Here is a 10,119-nt window from a genome sequence, read left to right on the forward strand (position 1 = left end):
GGAACAGATTAGGACCAGAAAATAATTATAAAATACAACATATTGTGTATTATTTGTTGCCACTGAGCGCAACAAGCTCCTGAGATGCGCGGCTGCACTGAGGTCGAGTGGTTAGCGAGCAGGGCTCACAGCTAAGAGACCCAAATGCTAACCCTAGACCAAAGAAGAAATCTTCCCACGTTTTAATCTTGTGAGATTTTTTGACAAAAGATCTTGTGACACTCCTAGTAAGTACTGTTTTCATGGACAGTTGCGGATACATAATCTAGTAATCTAGTGAAATCTAGACCCTCGTGAGGGTAGAAAATGAATGAATGAATGAATGAATGAATGAATGAATGAATGAATGAATGAATGTACCTTGCGCCGGTCAACCTAGTTTCCGATTCCCCAACAACACCTGAACGCAGCGCGGCTTCACCTTTGAGCGAGAGCCACGCCCCAGGGCTCATCATCAGCAGGTGTTTGTCATGCTAGCGACATTCACCCGGGGTGTGCTCACCGAGGTAGGGTGCCGATCTTCCGGAAACATTCGGTATTGGTTTATTTAGTCCAATTGTTGTGTTCATGATCACCTGAAGATCGCACCATGACTTGCTGTGATTGACTGAGAAGACCATGGATATCCGAGCGAGGTTTTCGGCGTGCTGGGAGAGATGTCTGGCTTGTTTTAAAAAACCCAATCAAACCGAAAGTGGGAAAAAAGAGCAGAAAAAAGAAAACCCTCACAACCCTGACATCGTCTTGAAAACCCCCAACCCCGCCGAGCGAAAACCCAAAGTGGTGAAACAGCCGGTTAGCGTAGCACATAATCGTTTTGTGGCAGTTTATGACTACTCCGCTCGTACCGGCGAGGACTTGAGCTTCAAAGCCGGCGACATCTTGGACGTTGCGGATACAAGTGCAGAAGACTGGTGGTTCGCCAAAGCCATCACTGGGATTTCTGCATCAAAAGAAGGATACATCCCCGCTAACTACGTGGCCCCAGTTGCGAGTATCGACGCAGAACCGTGAGTACAGTATATGCTCTATTTCCTGGAATGTTTTGCTCTCTGATTCTTCTTCAAAAATACACAAAAACACTTTTTATATTGTCGTTTTGTCACTATGTTTTGAATAAAGATTGTAGATGTGCGTCAATATTGGTATCGATCCCAAGTACCAAGTACTATACAGGGTCAGTATCGCTGATACCGACACATTTTAAATGGGACATTTTTGAATGGTGTTGTGAGTATTGCCTTTAAAGATGGCCGAGGGTGGAATTGATCCCTGGTCTCCTAGCTGTTGAGGTCTGAGCCCTAACCAACTCTGCCCACCGTGCAGCCCTTGGAAATAACAGTTTAAAGTTATGTTGTTTATCGGCTGCACGCTGGTGAGTGGTCAGTGCGCAGGCCACACAGCTAGGAGACTGGAGTTTGATTCCGCTATCGATTCCATCTCTGTGTGGAGTTTGCATGTTCTCCCTGTGCATGCGTGGTGTTTTCTCCGGGTACTCCGGTTTCCTCCCACATTCCAAAAACATGCTAGGTTAATTGGCCACTCCAAATTGTCCATAGGTATGAATGTGAGTGTGAATGGTTGTTTGTCTATATGTGCCCTGTGATTGGCTGGCCACCAGTCCAGGTTGCCCGAAGACAGCTGGGATAGGCTCCAGCACGCCCGTGGTAGAAAATGAATGAATGTTGTTAATTACCCACATAGTAGTAGTTGATTTACGTGATGTGTTAACTTGCTGTGGATGTATTCTAATTTTGTTTCGTTGCACCGTGACAACATTGTCGAAGTATGTTGTCGTTGGGTAGTCGTGGTCGCCGGCATGGTAGCAAGCTCTCAATTCATATTATTCACTTAGCTTTTCACAGCAGAAGGCATAGCGGATGTTAAGCGTACATGCTAAATGTATTAAGTGTCGTTCTCAGGTTGATTTATCGCTGCAGATTTTACAGATTTTGGAACACATATAATGCTAAGAGTCCACTCGGCCGGTGCCAGTTCGCGCCAGTGCCATTTGCTGTGTCGCCAATAAGATGCCTAGTGGCGCGCAGTGTCTCAAACTGCCTCCCAACTGGCTCGTGGTGGCCCGTAATGGCGGCAAATATTGAGTTTGGTGGCAAGAATATTTCAAAATGTTTGAAATTGATTGCATCAACCAAGTGGAAACAAATGTCGCAAACAATCCTCCTATTGGAATCCACTGGAACGTAATGGCGCAAGCCAAGTTGCGCCAATGATGCTAGGAGTCCACTGGGTTGGGGCCAGTTCGCGCCAAAGATTATGTGATTGTCACATAGTGGCTCGCTGTGGTGCGAATCACATAATCTTTGGCACCAACTGGCGCCGGCCCAGGGGCCTCCTAGCATAAGGCGCACCGCATTAAAAGGCGCATTTTTGTTATAGTGTGGCAAATACGGTACTTGTATAGCTTGTCTTCAAAACACTAGTTGTGTGTCTAACTTGTTCAACATTAATATTATTTTGTTGATTTTCATACATTATTATTACATTACATTATACATTATTATATTTACTCAAGGGTGTCCTAAGTGTGGCCCAGGGGCAATTTATGGCCCGCAGCCTGCGGCACATTGTAAAAATATCGAACTGGTTAATAATTGCCGCAGGCCCTGCAATGGTTGGTGGTTAATAATTGTTTTTTAGGACATGTAGCTTGACTATCTGCTGCGATGACTTCTGAGGTAAAGAATTAATAAACACGGCTGATTAATTTTCCCGCTCTTGTTTTGCAAGTTTCTTATTTAAAGGGTGTCTATTTTTTTTGCTGTTTATTGAAAAAGTAGACAATGGTACCGCAGACTGTCTGACCAGTAGTCAATGGAGAATGGAGAATGTTGAATGTTGAATGTTGTGCTTCTTGGATTTGACAGGGTTTTCCTGTCTTATTTAAAAAATGTTGGTCGATATAAAATGTGATTTAATTGCTAATCGTTTCCTCCAAACATGAGGTGAAGTTAGATTAAAAACAAAGCAAAACAAATATTTTTTACTCACTCTTCCCCCTCTAAAACATTGTGCTTGCTTGACGTTGACACAGATTTTGGATCAACCTTTGCAATAAAAGTGACTAATTATTAGATTAGGTTCAGGACTCTCCCTGCCTCTCTTCGATGTGCTTGAGTTCAAATTTCTGTCATCACCTCTTTTTTTTCCCTCTAAATACGTGTTTGGGAGCCAGCGTTCGGGTTAAAAAAAAAAAAAAAAGTATAAATCCATCTTTAGTATTAAGTTAATATTTTTTTCACTGACACAAAAACACACAATCTATGGCAGTGGTTCTCAATTGTTTTCTGTCATACCACCCCCACCCCATCTGTACTTTACACTCCGGAAGTCTGGGTTATCTTTGTCTTATTTTCTCCTTTGTTTCCTGTATTGGGTTCCACGGATTTTCTCTGCTCTATGAATATATTCCATTTATAAATAAGGAATTTTACTTCATGGAAATTCACGCAGGCGTGCTGTAAATGACCCAAAGTTTGTGATGTCATCCAATGTGCATATTACCATGTCACCAGGCTCAAAATTTGTCACTTTTCATTTCATGCATTGTAGAAATGTTATGAATATAAGAAAGAAATATGAGTATATTATTTCCAATACTGAAGGGGAATGTCTCAATTTCCATTATCTGTTTCAAGGGCGTTGTCCATTAGTTTATATTAGGTGCTAAGGTCTTTTTCCAGGTCCTTTTTATTGCAGTCATTCTTATTATGTAAATAGACATGTATGTGCTGAATCACTTTGTGTTATCATTGGCCAGTATATTTTCTACTTGTATAATCACATTTATCTTCAATAATACATTTTATAACATTTTTCACCTCTGGTAAATTGCACAAAAATGACTTTTTTGTTTTTCCTCATTACTTTATTGGGAAATTAGTTCTTTCCTCATTGGATAATATTTTTCTGATTTTTTTTCTAATACAGTAGAAAACTTTATTCTTGTAAAATAACAAATTGTTCCTTTTTGTGTTTTTTTTATCTTTAATTTTTAGTTTTCCTGTGAAATTAAATTTTCAGAATGAGTAACAGGCCAAAAAAAAATGTAATTTAAAATTAAAAAAAAATTAAATGTGGGCTGCCAGTGGCCCCCAGACCACACTTTGGATACTGCCTACCCGAATTAAAGTATTTCTTGTTTTCCTTTGTTTTCCCTAAGCCAGTGCTACTCAATTATTTTCTGTCATGCCAAAATTCTAGAGAATATTTAGTGTATATATATATATATATTTTAGTATATTTATTATTTATATTATATATATTTAGTCATGTTTCTTTACTGTACAGACTGAACTTGAAAGTGAAACCAGGACAATGCGACAAAATGGAGAGCATGCAAGCATATTCAAGAGTCAAATTGCATGTTGCATCCCTCCATCCATTTTCTATACTGCTCATCCTCACGGTCGTGGAAATTGCATGTTCAACAGATATAATGATGGAAAGAAACAGAGGAAGAGGGAATATTCTCTCTCTCTCGCTCTGTCATGAAAGACCGTGATTTCGGTAACCTGCTACCGGCTTGATCATGTCGGGATAAGGTTTGTTGATTGACATTGTCGTCGTTCTGCCAAGCATTTTTATAAGGATGCCAAAAATCCCACACATAGCTGACAGCTGAGTCTGAATGGATAGATTTGACTTTGCGTTGGTTACGAGGTTAAACTTGTTCTTGTTCCCTACAGATGGTATTTCCCGGACACCAAAAGGCTGGATGCAGAGAAGATGCTGTTAAGTGGAAAGAACCGCAACGGGGCCTTCTTAATCCGGAACTGTGAAAGCCAGAAAGGGGAACTCTCCCTCTCACGTAAGAAACAAGACATTCATTTCCATTTTTTTTCGTAAACATCAGCCCTTGCCACATCAGTTCCAATTTTGCGGCTAATAATTAATTATTAGTATTAGTTATTATATTTATGGTCGCTAAGCCAATCACAGGGCACATATAGACAAACAACCATTCACACTCACAATTTGGACAATTTGGAGTGGCCAATTAACTTGGCATGTTTTTGGAATGTGGGAGGAAAACCGGAGTACCCGGAGAAAACCCACGCATGCACGGGGAGAACACGCAAACTCCACACAGAGAGATGGCCGAGTGCCGCCGAGTTAATGTTTAATTATATTTAATAGTCTCATCCCTGTGCAGAGGGGGAGGGGCTTACATGACTTCAGGTCAAAGTGTGTGAGCCACTGGCCTAATTACGGCAAATGATGTGATTGACACATTTCGTAATGGCTGTCAGACTTTGGAGTTTTATTTCAAACATTCCATTGCCGCATTCTTTAGTAATACGATGACGTTGCAGAGCCGCTACACGGGGACTCGACCACATAAACACAGCCGCCTGTTGTTGCTTGTCATTGTCTTGTGTTGCTGAAGAATGTGAGACAGCATGCTTGTTTTTGCTGTGTGGTAGCCATTAAGGGTTATGGCCTACAAAAGATTGGTTGGAGTTTTAACATGTGAGGTAAATAAGGTATTGAAAGAAGCGCGCGTGATCACACTTGCGCCAGTCCTCGTATCCAAAAAGAAGAATGTCTGACGCAATAAACTCATAGTAGTATTGTGTTTTTCTAATGCAGTTCTATGCGGTCTTGTCTTTCAGTGCTGGATGATGGGAGGGTGAAGCATTATAAATTAAGAAGAAATGAAATGGGTGACTACTTTGTCACAAGGGCCAAAGTCTTCGAAACGCTGAAGATGTTAGTGCAACACTACTCCACAAAAGCAGATGGACTCTGTGTATGTCTAGGAGAACCATGCAAAAAGGTACCCATTATACGTTCCTTTATATCCTTTATATGTTCAACAAGCAAATTGCTCTGAATGAAGGCAAATGAGTGACACCTGAAATGACCGCTTCCCTGTGTGTAGATTGAGACTCCACAGACTTATGGCCTGTCCTACAACACCGTGGACCAATGGGAGATTGACCGCCGCTCCATCAAGCTGCTGCATAAGCTGGGAGCAGGTCAGTTTGGAGAAGTTTATGAGGGCCTCTGGAACGAAACCACACCAGTCGCTGTGAAGACACTCAAACCCGGTAAGCTGCATCCAATTGAAAATCTCTTCCAAATATAAGACAAATCTGCCTTTTTGCTGAATATTATTCAAAATTTGGTATACACCGTGTGAGTCCAGCTGTGTTTGTATTTTGTATCACAAAATGTTGGATGTTCATTGTGGTTGCCTGGCAACAGGCCCACACAAAAAGCTAAATGATACAGAATAGTTTTCTGGATATAAATTTATAAAAATGGGTCTTGTTTACATTTTTGGCTTTTGGATTTACATGGTTTGAAATCGATTTGGTTAGAGTACATTTTGGTTAAAGTCGGATGTATTAATGGCTCTAACGATGGTTCCACGATATATAAAAAAACAAATTGATTGTGCCAATCATAGCAAGGGTGTCCTCCTGCATTCCTCATGAAAATATTTTTTCCAGCAGATGCTTGTACTCTGCATCTACTGTATTTGTTTGTATTTGCTGAACTTTATCTGTACATATTAAAATGATTCAAAGACCATGTGTTCACTCCTGTTCATGTTTGTATTGTATGGGTTATTCTAATTTGATCACATGATGCGATATATATGTGTGTGTATATATGTGAATCCAGCCTAATATTTGTCTACCCAAGGTACCATGGCTACGGCAGACTTCCTCAGAGAGGCTCAGATCATGAAGAGACTAAGGCATGCCAAGTTAATCCAACTTTACGCCGTGTGCACCATGGAGGAGCCCATCTATATCATCACAGAGCTGATGAAGAACGGCAGCTTGCTTGAATACCTGCAAAGTAAGATCAACAAGCATTTTTAATGTTTTTAGTTTGTTTCTTTGGGCTTTTTCTTCATTACGGATTCGCCACAGCGCATCTTTTTGATCCGCATATGTACAGCGTATATCTATTGTATGGTGAATCTAAAATGGCATTGGAGTTCTTTACCGCAGCTTCTCAAATTAGGAAAAAGTGTTAGTAATGTATGTCACTTGAGAATCAAGAAATTGAGCAATTGTATGATTTATATAACGTCTTTGTTGTATTCATAAATAACACAGAAATGTAAAAAAAAAGTTGTTAAATTGTTAATAAAAACTAAAGAAAAAAGTAATCTACCAATTTTTTTATTATTTCATAATATTTAATCAAAGTTGCAATTTTTGAAAAATTTGTTTGGAAAAACATGATGGCAAAAACGGCCAGAATTTTCATCGTAATGTGATGAGGAAAATTTTCATTTCAATAGCAAAATAAATAAATAAATAAATATATATATATATATATATATATATATATATATATATATATATATATATATATATATATATATATATATATATTCAAATAAATACAAATATTCTGAAGTACATTAGTCTTTTTAAAGTTGTAATATGAGAAACAAAACAATTTGTCATTTTTGGGAAATTATGTTGGGGTGGGTATATTCTGGGAATAAAGGCATAATATTACAAGAAGAAAATTTGCTATGATTATTTAAGATTTATTTAAGAAAGTTGAAATAATTGGAACATTTACGAAAAAAAAGAGAAAAGTTTACACAAATTTTTTTCACCTTTATCACAAATTGTATTTTTGCCATCTTTTTGCATTTTTTACTATCAATTTTACCATTCTGTACAGATATTAAATACAATTTTTATATGTACAAATATATAAGTTTATTTACATTAGCTGAAAACCAAGAGTGACTGAGTTCCATATTTTTCAGAGGACAAGGGTTCCACACTACAGCTCCCTGACCAGATTGAGATGGCTGCCCAGGTGGCATCAGGCATGGCTTTCCTGGAGTTGCAGAACTACATTCACAGAGACCTTGCAGCCAGGAATGTGCTAGTAGGGGAGAACAACATCTGCAAAGTGGCAGATTTTGGCCTTGCCAGGGTGTTTAAGGTTTGTCATGCACACGTACTCCATACCCTGATTCACACGTCCTTTGTTGCTCAAAGATGTAGCGGGGCCCAGAGGTTTGACTTTGGCACTGGAGGATAGCAAACCAACGCACCATCCGGTTGCAATGGTCACAGGCTCAAGCAAGCATATTCGTAGCTCGAAGGCATGCAACGTCAGACTGGTGACTGGTGGCCAGCCAATCACAGGGCACATATAGACAAACAACCATTCACACTCACATTTATACCTATGGACAATTTGGAGTGGCCAATTAACCTAGCATATTTTTGGAATGTGGGAGGAAACCGGAGTACCCGGAGAAAACCCACGCATGCACAGGGAGAACATGCAAACTCCACACGGAGATGGCCGAGGGTGGAATTGAACCCGGGTCTCCTAGCTGTGACTGTGTCACTCGAGCGCCGTGCCGCCTCCATCGTATTATTATGTCGATTGCAACTTTTTTTCCTCAACATTTTAACTTTTATTTTTGTTAAATTACTACTGTTTTTTGTAAAATTTTGAAAATGTGCTAGTTGCCAATGGGTCATCATCTCACCAGAAACTGGGTCAAGTGGTTCCAACCCAGCAATCCAGACCAGCGACTGCCCAAACACACACACACAAACACAATAAAAGACAAAGAATATGGTAGGTTTGAGATGAGGGAAATAATCAGAAGTATCGGCTAAAAGATATGGAGCATTTCATTTTTTCCTTGAGTTTTTCTTGGTCTTCCACGCATCCACTCTGTCCACATAACGTTTGTCTTGCTTTCAATCCAGAGTGAGAGTGTATATGAGGCAAGAGAAGGTACCAAATTCCCGGTGAAATGGACCTCCCCCGAGTCCATCCACAGCAGCACATTCACCATCAAATCCGACGTCTGGTCGTTTGGTATTTTGCTTTACGAGATTATGACATTTGGCAAAATGCCATACCCGGGTAAGACACTCAAGTTTGCAGAATGGTCATACTGGGTAGCATGTTTGCTCATCTCTGATTATATGTACTTGTTTTTCCCCTCAAGACATGACAAACTACCAAGTCGTCCAAAGAGTTCCCCTGGGCTACAGAATGTCCTGTCCGGCCAACTGCCCCAGAGTCATGTATGATATCATGATGGAATGCTGGAAGGAGAGCGAACACGATCGGCCGACATTTGAGACCTTGCAATGGAAGCTGGAGGAGTTCTTTGAGCTGAACGCGACCTCTTATGACGATGCTTCCCGCGATTAGTACCCACAGAGAACGAGAGACCCAATCTGTATTGGAATGAAGTCAAAATCACTTGAATCCGTAAGTGTACTCGGTATGTATTTCGAAATTCTCCCATCAAATTCAGTGGCACCCTGTGAGCTTCTGCTCCAGTCTACCGTAAAGGACTCCAGTGCTGCCGAAAGACTATCTCGCCATCTCGATAAACCGGTTCTTCTTGCTATTCTTCCTCGTGCACATTCTTTCCACTGTCGACAAAAGACATGAGTGAGTGATTCATGCTAACAACACCTTACCTCAACTAACAGATTGCTTCAGTAGTGAGTAATGTGAGACTATTCCGGGCGTGTAATGTTTTACAGCCTGCGTGCACTTTTAGTATGGAAAGCATGGTCCTTGTTCATGGCAGCTTCGATGGCTTCTATGGCGTTGGTCTGTGTATCAGCACAAGCCTTCTTTCTGTACTTCTCAGCTTCATTATCCAGCATGGCTCTTCCGTCATTGCACTCGCTTGCTTGTTTTGCTGATTTGCAGATACAAGTAAGCTACATCACTTTGACTAATTGTGTATAATTAACCATATAACCGCAAGATGTGGTGATTTTGTACATTTTAATATATTCAAGTCAAATCAGTGTTTAGATAACCTTACTAAATTGTATTTTTTATTGTGTTAAATTAAACAATGAAGTGAACGCATAAAGAATGATGTAGTTTTTTGATGTTTTGGTTCAGGTTCATGGCTGGTGAGGCACTGCCGACTTTGGAGTTTTTCATACAGTACAGGTTGCTTGTTTAGATATTCCATTTATAATACAGTTCAATGGACAAATATTTTTTGTTTCATTTTTTCATCATGACCAGCCTCCCCCGACTGCTGACGATCAAGAAATCTGGTAAAATATTTCACTTTGTATGCACTGAATCTACACAATATAAGAACTTACCATT

General features: G+C 40.0%; 1 protein-coding gene across 1 annotated transcript; it reads left to right on the top strand.

Moving 5' to 3' along the window:
* The first annotated feature begins 462 nt into the window (after positions 1-462).
* On the top strand, positions 463-10,118 carry frk (fyn-related Src family tyrosine kinase). Its single transcript, XM_058050825.1, has 8 exons — positions 463-1,010; positions 4,710-4,831; positions 5,637-5,800; positions 5,906-6,074; positions 6,676-6,834; positions 7,769-7,950; positions 8,736-8,895; positions 8,981-10,118. The coding sequence occupies exons 1-8, from the start codon at positions 619-621 to the stop codon at positions 9,187-9,189; spliced, it is 1,557 nt and encodes a 518-aa protein (XP_057906808.1). The 5' UTR covers positions 463-618; the 3' UTR covers positions 9,190-10,118.
* The last annotated feature ends 1 nt before the right edge of the window (position 10,119 follows it).

Source organism: Doryrhamphus excisus, chromosome 1, assembly GCF_030265055.1.
Source record: "Doryrhamphus excisus isolate RoL2022-K1 chromosome 1, RoL_Dexc_1.0, whole genome shotgun sequence".
In the NCBI taxonomy this organism is placed as follows: domain Eukaryota; kingdom Metazoa; phylum Chordata; class Actinopteri; order Syngnathiformes; family Syngnathidae; genus Doryrhamphus; species Doryrhamphus excisus.